At 41.1% G+C, this 12,837-nt stretch overlaps 1 protein-coding gene across 6 annotated transcripts in view; it reads right to left on the bottom strand.

Annotated features, from left to right (window-relative positions):
* Positions 1-9,535: 9,535 nt before the first annotated feature.
* Positions 9,536-12,837, bottom strand: part of vwa5b2 (von Willebrand factor A domain containing 5B2) — a 169,363-nt gene continuing 166,061 nt past the window's right edge. For all 6 annotated transcript variants that reach the window (XM_043702438.1, XM_043702441.1, XM_043702442.1 and 3 more), the window contains 3 exons: positions 12,435-12,504; positions 11,682-11,805; positions 9,536-10,654 (listed from right to left, as the gene is read on the bottom strand). In XM_043702438.1, coding sequence (XP_043558373.1) covers positions 9,887-10,654; positions 11,682-11,805; positions 12,435-12,504 — 962 coding nt within the window. In that variant the 3' untranslated portion in view covers positions 9,536-9,886. The remainder of the gene's footprint in view (positions 10,655-11,681; positions 11,806-12,434; positions 12,505-12,837) is intronic.

Below are 12,837 nucleotides of genomic sequence, written 5' to 3'. Positions count from 1 at the left end.
CCATTGAGAAGTTCTGGAAGAACATGATCTTATAGCCCTCGTAAACTAGGGCCTTTGGATCCTTCGCCTGGATTCGGGAAGCTTCCATGATTCTCTCATCTCTATAATGATGAAACAGCACCAAGATAGGGCGAGGATGTTGATCTAAACCTGACCTCCACATCATGAACCAGTAAGCCCTCTCGATCTTCAAGCCTCTCATTCCAGCCTCCAAGTTAAGGAAGTCCTCAATAAATTTCGCCGGCCGCCCACCTTCCTTACCCTCCGGCATACCAATGATCCAAATATTTTTTCTCCTGCCCTGTTCTTGAGGTCATCAATTTGGTCAAACAAATTATGGACCTGCATCTCTGGGGCTTGGATCCTATCCTTGGAGGAACCGGTATCAGCTTCCAAAACTGTGACTCTGTTTTCCACCTCATCCGTCCCTTTTTCCAGGTCTCCCAGCTACTGTTCAGGCTTCTGTAGCATGACAGAGATCGGGGCCAGCTTCTCCTCTATCTGCTTACCCAACTTCTCATGAGATTTTGCAAGCTCCTTCACCAGGGCCTGGTAAGAAATCGAATCTGAGGATCCTGCAGGCTGGTCCGCGGGCCCGGCCTCAGATGCTCCTCCTCCCTTCTTCAGCATCCCTGGACTGCGAAAACCAAGGTAAATTGATTTTTAACAGTTTCCTGGGACTTCACCACCTTTCCAGAATCCTAGGATATCGTGGTGGTCCGAGCAGAGCGGGTTAAAAATTTATCCTGCTTGCACTGCGTGGTGGTGCAGAGATCTGAAATGCGATCTTCCTAGATCGCCATCATCTTGGATCCCCCATTTTGACTCTTGATCTTAAAATTAAAATGTATGGAGCTTTTCAAAATAAAAAGTGCTAGGTACTTCAGTGATTCTGTTTGCATGAAGGAGAGATGGGAGCTTATAGGAATTGTGCTGCATGACTATTTCCCAATCTATCATTTTCACAGTGGGGTGTCAATGAGCCACTTGATTGTAATTGATTGTTTTCATAAGAGATTAGTTGAAGGTATTGCAATGACTTGATTTTTTAAAAAATGTATTATTTTAAGTAATGCTATTGTCACTAGACACAGCTTTTTTTTTCAGCATGGCACTTGAGGTCTTCCCATGGTAGGTACCTGGTAAATTGACATTGAGAACAGCAAGAGATGATGACTTGCACCAAGTTGGTATTGGAGCTATAAAGGACCACAGCGATGACTGGGGGAAATAGCTTGGAATAAGAGTTGTTTTGAGGGATGGAAAGAGGGACATATGGATGATAAATTACCATTGGGCTGTGGAGGTATAGGGTAGTATTATAATCCCAGCTGATTTTATTATGGACAAGTTAGATCTGAAACTGGAATCTCATTTGATAGATCATGTTTTGGATTAGTTTTAATAATAAACAAATTTTAAATGGAAGAATAAGCTAATCTAATTAATATATGATGCAAGTTTAAAGATTTTGCAATGGTTAAATATAATCCCATTAATCCCAAAAGTCACTTCCTGTCTGACCTGTTGATGACCATTTGGGGAAGTGTGTTGATTCACAAAGACTCACTAATCCCAGGATCGCCACAAAGGTTAACATTTTATCAGAGTACCTTTTTACCTATCTGATGAAATCTGGTAAGCAGTAAGTACTAATCAAGTTTCTGTACTGAGCAAAAACTACCATTTGTTACACATATGTTCCAGGGTGTTCCAGGGTTGAGAGCATTTAAAAAAAATAGGGAGGGGGGATAAAGAAGAGGGGGTGTAGCACTACTAATCAAAGAGGGTATCACAGCTACAGAAGCTTCCATTGTAGAGGAAGATCTGCCTACCGAGTCAGTATGGGTGGAAATTAGGAACAGCAAGGGAGCAGTCACCTCGTTAGGGGTTTACTACGGGCCCCCCCAATAGCAGCAGGGAGATTGAAGAAAGCATAGGCCGGCAGATTTTGGAAAAGTGTGGACATAGTAGGGTTGTTGTAATGGGTGACTTTAGCTTTCCCAATATTGATTGGAACCTCCTTCGAGCAGAAGATTTGAATGGAGCTGTTTTTGTAAGGTGTGTTCAGGAGGGTTTCCTAACTCAGTATGTAGACAGGCCGATGAGGGGAGAGGCCATTCTAGACTTGGTGCTCAGAAACGAGCTAGGGCAGGTATCAGATCTTGTGGTGCAAGAGCATTTTGGTGATAGTGACCACAACTGCCTCACATTCTACATTGCTATGGAGGAGAGGATTAGGCAAAATGGGAGGATATTTAATTGGGGAAGAGGAAACTATGAGGCAATTAGACATGAGTTAGGAAGCATGGATTGGGAGCAATTGTTCCATGGTAAAGGCACTATAGACATGTGGAGACTGTTTAAGGAACAGTTGTTGCAAGTGATGAATAAATATGTCCCTCTGAGACAGGCAAGGAGTGGTAAGATAAAGGAACCTTGGATGACGAGAGCAGTGGAGCTTCTCGTCAAAAGGAAAAAGGTAGCTTACATAAGGTGGAGAAAGCTAGGGTCAAGTTCAGCTCTACAGGATTACTGGCGGGCGAGGAAGGAGCTCAAAAATAGTCTGAGGAGAGCCAGGAGGGGGCACGAGAAAGGCTTGGCAGAACGGATTAGGGAGAACACAAAGGCATTTTACACTTAGGTGAGGAATAAGAGAATGGTCAAAGAAAGAGTAAGGCTGATCAGGGATAGCATAGGGAATTTGTGTGTGGAGTCTGAGGAGGTAGGGGAAGCCCTAAATGAGTTTTTTGTTTCTGTCTTTACGAAAGAAACAAACTTTGTAGTGAATGAAACCTTTGAAGAGCAGGTGTGCATGCTGGAATGGATAGAGAGGAAGCTGATGTGCTGAAAATTTTGTCACACATTAAAATCGACAAGTCGCCTGGCCCGGACCAGATTTGTCCTCGGCTGCTTTGGGAAACGAGAAATGCAATTGCTTCGCCATTTGCGAAGATCTTTTCATCCTTGCTCTCCACTGGAGTTGTACCTGAGGACCGGAGAGAGGCAAATGTAATTCCTCTCTTCAAGAAAAGAAATAGGGAAATCCTCGGCAATTACAGACCAGTAAGTCTCACGTCTGTCGTCTGCAAGGTGTTAGAAAGGATTCTGAGGGATAGGATTTATGACCATCTGGAAGAGCATGGCTTGATTAAATGCAGTGTCAACATGGCTTTGTGAGGGGCAGGTCATGCCTCACAAACCTTATCGAGTTCTTTGAGGATGTGACTAGAAAAGTTGATGAGGGTTGAGCTGTGGATGTGGTATATATGGACTTCAGCAAGGCATTTGATAAGGTTCCCCATGGTAGGCTCATTCAAAAGGTCAGGAGGAATGGGATACAGGGGAACTTAGCTGTCTGGATACAGAATTCTGTCTGGCCAACAGAAGACACCGAGTGATAGTAGAAGGAAAATATTCTGCCTGGAAGTCAGTGGTGAGTGGTGTTCCACAGGGCTCTGTTTACTGTTTGTAATTTTTATTAATGACTTGGAAGAGGGGATTGAAGGATGGATCAGCAAGTTTGCAGACGACACAAAGGTTGGAGGTGTCGTTGACAGTATAGAGGGCTGTTGTAGGCTGCAGCGGGACATTGACAGGATACAGAGATGGGCTGAGAGGTGGCAGATGGAGTTCAACCTGGATAAATGCGAGGTGATGCATTTTGGAAGGTCGAATTTGAAAGCTGAGTACAGGATTAAGGATAGGATTCTCGGCAGTGTGGAGGAACAGAGAGATCTTGGCGTGCAGGTACATAGATCCCTTAAAATGGCCACCCAAGTGGACAGGGTTGTTAAGAAAGCATATGGTGTTTTGGCTTTCATTAACAGGGGGATTGAGTTTAAGAGTCGTGGGATCTTGTTGCAGCTCTATAAAACTTTGGTTCGACCACACTTGGAATACTGCGTCCAGTTCTGGTCGCCCTATTATAGGAAAGATGTGGATGCTATGGAGAGGGTTCAGAGGAGGTTTACCAGGATGCTGCCTGGACTGGAGGGCTTATCTTATGAAGAAAGGTTGACTGAGCTTGGACTTTTCTCATTGGAGAAAAGGAGGAGGAGAGGGGACCTAATTGAGGTATACAAGATAATGAGAGGCATAGATAGAGTCAATAGCCAGAGACTATTTCCCAGGGCAGAAATAACTAACATGAGGGGTCATAGTTTTAAGCTGGTTGGAGGAAAGTATAGAGGGGATGTCAGAGGCGGGTTCTTTATTCAGAGAGTTATGAGAGCATGGAATGCGTTGCCAGCAGCAGTTGTGGAAGTAAGGTCATTGGGGACTTTTAAGAGACTATGGACATGCATATGGTCACAGAGATTTGAGGGTGCATACATGAGGATCAGTGGTGGGCTCAACATCGTGGGCTGAAGGGCCTATTCTGTGCTGTACTGTTCTATGTTCTATAAATAAGTTCTCACCACAAGGAAAACCATGACCTGTCAACTTATAGCTCTACTATCTGAAACTCCAACCTCCTTTAAAACCACTACATGAACATTCAGACAGACACAAGTAAGCAAAAAAAGTGAAAAATATTGGGGTAACACAGTTCATTAACGTTAGTTCAATGAGATGTTTCTTTTGCTTATCAAGACATTCTGTTCAATTCTTTTTCTCCACATTCCTTCACTTCACAGGAGGCAAAGGTTATTTTATGCTAATTACAAAGCCTCTCAGTTACTAGTTAAAGATAACAGCTTATAGCAGCTGGTGAGAGAAGATAACAGGCTTTCTTCAGGTACTTTTCCAGCAGAGTGATTGAAATGAAGCACTTCTTTACCTGCACTCTGGAGGCTTCTACTCTCCTTTTTGTTAACTGACAAGCCGTTCATCTGCTCAGGAGTCAGTTGGACACCTGTTGTCAGGCTGATGACTTCTGACATTCACAAATGGTCATGTTTGAACAAAACAGTCAGCTACCAGTTGTAGTTCAAATCTCTCACTCTGCATAAGCACCCTGGTGCTGTGCCACCTTATGTCACTTCCCCCATTGCTTGAATTACTATGGGAGCAAGGAATAAACTAACCACTGCCTCCACTACAAAGCCACTGACTCCCATAGCTAAGTTCACTACAGCTTGTCATACCCCACGTCCTACAAGGATTGCAACCGATTCGCTCAGTTCACATCTGTTCAGATGATGCCACCTTCCAAAACAGCACTGCTGACATGGCTGGCTTCTTCCATAACTGTGGTTTCCCCTCCCACTGTAGTTGACAGGGTCCTCAACCACATTCAACCTGTGCATCTGCCTGTGACCCTTCCCATCACACACAACAGCATGATCAGATTCCCCTTGTTCTAATTTTTCATCCTACCAGCCTCCACATTCAAAGGATCATTCCCTGCCATTTCAGACAACTCCAACAGAATGCCACCACCAAACGTATTGTCCCCTCACACCCCCATTCGCTTTTTGTAGAGTTTGTTCACTCTGGGACATCCTAGTCCATCCCACAACCACTAACACCACCCCCACTTTCCATGGCACCTTCCCACGTAAACACAGAAGGTGCAACACCTGCCCATTCACCATCTAGGGGGCCTAAAGTTTTTCCAGGTGAAGCAGCATTTCACCTGTACTTCCTCCAATCTTGTGTCTTGTATTTGCTCCACCCAATTTTGGCCTGCAACCAAACGCAGACTGGATGACTGCTTTGCAAACACTTCCAGTCTGTGCGCAAGAAGGACCCTGACCTTCCCATAGCTCGTCATTTTAACAGAGCGTCCTGCTCACATGCCCACATGTCTGTCCTCATCATGCTGCAGTGTTCCAGTGAATCACAGCACAAACTGGAGGAACAACATCTCATCTTCAGACTAGGCACTTTACAGCCTTCTGGACTTAATATTGAGTTCAACACTTACAAATTGTGAACCATTTCTTTCCTTTCTTTTAGCCTGTTACCATGTCCTCTCACCCCTCCTGCCATCCCAGTATCTGTCCTTTCATGTCTGGCAGGAGACGCACCATTGTTCTGTCTTTCTCTCATTGGATTAGATTCCCTACAGTGTGGAAACAGGCCCTTCAGCCCAATAAGTCCACACCGACACTCTGAAGAGTAACCCACCCATTTCCCCCTGAATTGATGCACCTAACACTATGCACAATTTAGCATGGCCAATTCACCTGCACATCTTTGGAACGTGGGAGGAAATCCACTCAGTTGCCCGAGGCAGGAATTGAACCTGGGACCCTGGGGGTGTGAGGCAGCAGTGCTAACCACTGAGCCACCGTGCCGCCCTTCAATCCAATCACTTTATCTGAAATATCAACATCTTTTTTCCACCGGCACCCTACATCCAGTACCCTCATTCCCGCCTCCCCGCACCAAACTATAGCATAAATGTTAGCTTGCTCTCTTTTCGTGGATGCTGTCTAACTTGCTGTGATCTCCAGTATTTGTTGTTTTCAGCAAGGTAGTAATGTTGGAGTGTACAAAGTGTTGGTTATTACATAGCTGAAGTACTGTGTGCAGTTCTCATCATCTCTCTACAGGAAGCATACAATAGCACGAGAGGGGATATAGAGGAAATTCATCAGGATGTTGCCTGAGATGGAGGAATTGCACCAAAGAGAGACTACATGAGCCTGGATTGTTTTCTTTAGAGCAGAGAAGGCTGATAAGGGAAAATGATTATGGTGTACAAGATTATGAGGGGTATGGATAGGGTGAGTAGGAAGCAGCCGTTATGAGGCAGGGGGAGGGGGGCATAGTGAGGGACAAGAGATTCAAAAGGAATTTGAGAAAAAACTTTTTCACTCAAAGGGTGGTGAAAATCTGGAATGCACTGCTTGGGAAAGTAGTGGAGGCCAAAAATTTTACAACCTTTGAAAAATATTTGGATGAATATTTGTCCTATATTCTTGAATGTTATGATATTTCAAGTGCAGGAAATTGTGATTAGAATGCCTTTAGTGGTAGCTATTCTTGGTGTTGACTCAGTGGGTCAAAGGGCCTTTTCTGCACTATGTGCCTCTATGACTCTATAACTCTGACTCTATAACACAACTCACAATGTGATTTAGTAACCTGTTTTCAAAAGCGCAGCAGTTCTTTCCCCAGTCCTTGCTTTTAAGAAGTCCTTTTCCATTTTAGTCTACAAGCAAAAATTCTAAAAATGCTATTTTTAACACCTCCTTGTAGAGTACTCAAACCAGAGAAAAAAACAATTATTTGTCAAGCACCTCAAAAGGTTTAACCTCAATTTCCAATCTGGACATCTGATGGTGTCTTCTTGGAGCTGTTATTCACCTCAGCACAAACATTCTCAGCTTCAAACAACATCTTCAGGGTTGTATCTGGGACTATTACTCACATCCTTGATCTAAGATAATCTACCTTTATTATCTTTTCTCTTTCTTGGAAATGCAGCCATACACATTCAACTTCATCTAAGACTTCTGCAGAACTGCCCAAACTGCAGCTAAAAAAAAAACTTCTTTGTGAGTTATTGGCATTTTCCTGAGGTTAAAAAAGTTCAGAAGCTCCTAACCAAAACGTCAATGCACAATGCTAACCTTGCTCATTTGTAATTTTTCCTAATATAAACAAAAAGCCATTAGCTCAGGAGCTTTCAACTCTATCAGTTTGTTTTAAACAAATTCACCCTAGCTACAGCAATACTTCCAAGTTAATCATTAAACCTTTCAGACACACAAAAAATCCATATGTCGCTAAATCAAAATTCGGATATCCAAACTTGGAAATAAATGATGTGAGGTATATGTGTATATATTATATAGTTAAAGACACCCTACATCATAGTAGGCATAGGGATATATGAGGCCATGTGGATGGATAGAGCAGTAGAGACTGGCATAGGAGCTAAATAGGGATTATGGAAATGAAGGAGGGGCATTTGGGAATAGGGGACTTTGGTGGTAGGTAGAGGCACAAGCTAACATGCAAAGTATGGAAGTCGATAAGGGCATACTGATGGCATGGATGAAGCTCATGGAATATGTGTGAGGGAGTGGTGATTGCTGAGTATCTATTTTTAATTTTATTCCTTATTAAAAATACACTGCCAGAGCACTGGTTCTGCAACCAATAGTCTACACGTGCATTGCAGTGTAATCTGGCACAATACCCGGGGAGCCCCTTTAGGCCAGAATGAAAATCCTAAGTTCCAAACATCTTTTTCCTCTGGTTAGGTTTGGAGTACTGTGAAGCGTACAGTCTCTATGGTCCCACCCTAGCAACTAAAATCTAGTCCTACTTTGCAGGATGGAGGTGGTTTTGGATGGGGCAAGCAGAATTTTTAAACTTTAATTTCCCACCCAATCCTTCCAATTCCAAATCCTAACGGGCCTTATTTAAGGTTAAAATGAAAACATTTGAATATAGAAGAAACAGTTCATTGAACCTCTCAACCTTGTCCCACTAGCCATAAGATCATGGCTGATCTGTTTATAACCTCAAATCTACTTTTCTGAGTACCTCTTACAACCTTTCAACCCCTTGTTCAGCAAGAATCTACCTACCTCTGCCTTAAAAATATTCAAAGACTCTGCTTCCACCTGCTTTTCAGGAAGAAAGATCCATACACTCATAACCCTCTGAGAGAAAAAATATATTTTGCCTAATTTCTGTTTTAAACAGGCGCCCTCTGACCTTTAAACAGTGGATCTGAGTTCCAGGTTCTCCGCATCTCCCCTTTCAAGATCTCTCAGGATAACTGAAACAATGTGGTGCGGAAACCCTGTCTTGTTTATTAGCAATACAACCACAAACACAGCTTAATGGGGCAGTCTGGGTTAGGAGCAGTCAATCTGAGCCCATACACCAGGACAACAGAGATTCCGGTAAAAAGTATTCTGCTCAGTATGCAGGCATCTCAGAACTGATTGTTTCAGGATGCTACCTACAGGATGAAAGGAAGGCGGTTACCTGGCAAATTGAACATCAGTGTCCAGAATAAGCTGGCCATGAGGACAGCCAGATAATTACATTAATTGAATAGAGTGCGTTTGTCTGGATCAAGGAAGGGCCTGAAAGACACTGGAGCATTGACATAGAGGAGATTATCCCAAAGATCAAGGAGTGGATGGTCTGGTCAACTAGAAGACCTAAAGAGATGGGACAGCAGTGGAGTGATGAACTGATGGAGTTCATTCCTATGCAAAGGCAAGCACAAAAGGCTTGGGTAAGAAAGTTGCTGTATTGCTCATACACATGGTAATCAGAAAATGTGGCTCATCTGTTTCATTGTCACCCAGAGTAAAGGTACGAATCCCAGCTTACAATCTCTGAGATCATCACATGTTTTCCTTTTAGAATTATAGGACCTCACTGAAAATCCCCTTCAGCTTGAGTTAAAATTAGTTTATAATGTCTGACATTACTGTTATGAAATATACCTCTGTTGGTCAATATGAAAACTGAAGCCTCAAAAGGTGAAGCTAGTAAATTATCAAAGTCAATCCTGAAAAATGAGAAGTGTTGATAACATTAAACTGACAAATGTCTCTAAACATTTTACAGTCACATCAAAATATTTCCAACAAAAGCAGTGTAAAATCAGTGTTGTCATTTATTTCAAGAATATTATATAAATCAAGGCCTGTTATGATATTTATAATTCAACAATCAGTATCAGAATCTTTTTCATATGTATGGTAGAAAGGAAGTATTTATTTTGAAATCTGCACCACATTTTTTTTAATTAATAGAATGCTACAGTCACAATGATCACTTAAATAGCAGAAAGCAATAATTCATCCAAAGTCACAACAGTTGTTTTTATGTATTTGCTTTTCAAGTCAGGCATTATAATTTAAATTTCTGTGCTACAATTTAAATTTTTTATAAAGTACACATTTTCTGTGCTACAATTTAAATTTTTTATAAAGTACACATTTTCATTGAAGATGTATATTTACATATTATTGGGGTTATAACACAACATATTAAGCTTAATATTCTCATCCCAGTGACGAAGCAGGAGGAAAAGTTGTCGAGTTGCTCCCTTCAAACCATTGACAGTTTGATGTTCAGGAAGCTGCTGTGAGTGCAACCATGTGTCTGCCTTGGCAGCAATGAGCTCCCATTCCAGAAAGTAACCGGCACACTGATGTTCGAGCCATCCCAGTGCCACAGCAGTTGCCCAGCTCATCCCTTCCACATCATAGCACTGCGTATTCAGATCACTTACCGACTCGTAAAAGGCACCACTGGTTTCTGAAGTGACAGGTGAGTTTTCATATGGATCTGTTTCAGAGCCCCTGCCACTGTCATCTTGCTGAAGGCTGGTGCTCAGACCTTCAGTACTAGCACTGAATGAATTGTCAAGGCTTGCTGGAGAATTAGTAACATCCAAAACACCTTCAAGATGTGACCATGTAATTTTCTTTGAAATTTCTCTATTTCTTTCATTACTTCCTTGATCATTTTCAGACACTAACTGAAAGTTCTTACGAGCATTAGATTCAGTCTCATTTTGACTGTGGATAGAGGTCTCCATTTTGAGGGAAGTTTCAGTTTTGCTACTCGATGTATGTGATGATGTACATCGTGAAGTTGGGCTGAGACTTGCTCGGTGACATGGAAATGGTGAAGCTCTTCTCAGTCGATCCAGGGGAATCTGAACAGCTTCAGAAAAGGCTTCATTAAGAAGAAATGCTCCAGATGCCAATTGTAATTGCACCTGAAATACGAAAATCAAAATTAACTCTAGTCTTCTGCATAAGTATTGTTTTTCGAAGCAGCCCACTTGACCACACTTGTAGCAAGCAAGCAAAAAAGATTGTACGTAATTGGACCTTTGAAATGTTCATCTTTGAGAGATGAAACAATAAAAACAAATTACACAAAATTTAAATTCTTTCAGACAAAAGGAGAGCCATTTATCAGACACTCTTAAGAAAACCATGAATTTGGTCCAAATCCTAAATTCTATCACAGAAATTTCCTGAAGAAGGGTCACTGCAGCAATACTTCCAGCAATATTTGTTTTTATTTCTGATTTCCAGCATCCGCAGTTCTTTGTTTTATCCTATCTTCCATCCGTAAGTGTTGCAAAGGGATTTATTTGGTGAGATGTTACTCCTGTCTTTAAATTCCCTTAATCAATCTGTCTCAAGTCTATTCACAAGCAGTGTTCTAAGAAGAAACAAATATAAAGCACTTCATGCATTACATAGCGTTTTCTGTAAATACATCATGTGCATTTCCTATGTGGCAAATATTTGGAATAGTGTTATCAAAATCAGTTGAAGTTACGGTGTACAGTTATAAAGGGATTGATTACTATAGAGGTACTTGTACAATTTTGTGCTCAATGATCAATTCACAGACACATTGATCCCACAAGAATATCATCTATAAAAGAACATTTGATTATCAAACCAGTTTCACTTCCTGGAGTTTTCACTTGACTGTCTTCAGTGATCATGGTAAAATATCAGTTTTATTTGGATTAACTTTCTGGGTATTGAAAAGGAAACAATAAAATCCATGCTAAGATAAATATGTGTGTTGTCTGATTTATGAAGCCGGAATCATTCTGATTGTCCTTACGTCAATAGAGAAATAGACTTCAATCAGCAATGATGCAGTGATAATAACAGCATAAATTAATATTTTTGCAGCAACAACCCATGTTAAGCCTTAAATAAATTGTTACTTTAATTTATAAAAGTTAATCAAAGTAAAATATTCACAGTTTTTCTTACCAGTGGCAGATAATCACTAATCACTTTTTCAGGAGTGGTATCCAGTTTGGCAGACAAACAGTTGGGTTTTATTGGTATGTATTTCCCCGTCTGACTAGGGCTTCTGGATCTTCCCAGGTTAAATCTTGAGAAAAAAAAAGGAGGGTTAGCAAGTTGAGTAAATCAGTGGATAGATTCAGGTCAAGGAAGCAGACATTATACATTACAGCCATCGTGTTTTAGCTTTAATTCTCTGGTGCTTGTATTTTTTGAAAGAACCAAATCAATTGAGTCAATAAAGCCTAGACATATTTAGATTAGATGAGATTAGATTACAGTGTGGAAACAGGCCCTTCGGCCCAACAAGTCCACACCGACCCGCCGAAGCGAAACCCACCCCAATTCACCTGAACCTGCACATCTTTGGACTGTGGGAGGAAACCGGAGCACCCGGAGGAAACCCACGCAGACACGGGGAGAACGTGCAAACTCCACACAGTCAGTCGCCTGAGGCGGGAATTTATAACACAACGTGCAGTCTTACTTATCTATTTGATAGATTTTACCATTGACAAAGGAGTTGTTGCGGTTTTAGTCAGTTTTCACTGAAAATTAGTACATGCTTTGCAATATTTTTTCAGTGGAATGCCAAAAAGTAATTCTCAATGAGGTGATACTTTATTCAGATGGAAAGAATTCTGTATTTCAGTTTTTGTAAAACATCTGACTGTCACTTTGATTATAATCAATTAAGAATAAGTTAAATCAGGATACCTGGATCCAAAGAAACTTTCAAATGATTTTTGTGATCGTACCAAGACTGTTGATGGACTTTGTGCATTACCTGGAAGAAGGCAGAAACTGTTGTTATTTTATTTACTGAAGTCAAACTGAAAATCAGTTAAATGTCAATAATTGGGATTTGTAGTTTTATACTCTTATTCAATGTAGAAAAGAGGCTTTCCAATAATATTGCATAGAATAATGTATTAACTGGTTGTACTCAAAACAAAATGTAATCCTAATAAGATAAATCCTCATTGAAATTATAATATTTTAGATTTAAATTAATAATCCATTTTGTTAGCCATATGCCTATGTCAAGATATCTCCACGACAAACGCTTGTGAAATTATGTGTCATTCAAATATAGTTCAAATGTCAGGCAGTGCAGTTT

This window comes from Chiloscyllium plagiosum, chromosome 13 (assembly GCF_004010195.1).
Source record: "Chiloscyllium plagiosum isolate BGI_BamShark_2017 chromosome 13, ASM401019v2, whole genome shotgun sequence".
Classification (NCBI taxonomy): Eukaryota; Metazoa; Chordata; class Chondrichthyes; order Orectolobiformes; family Hemiscylliidae; genus Chiloscyllium; species Chiloscyllium plagiosum.
The sequence above is the reverse complement of the archived record's forward strand: the minus strand, read 5'-3'. Positions and strand labels throughout refer to the sequence as shown.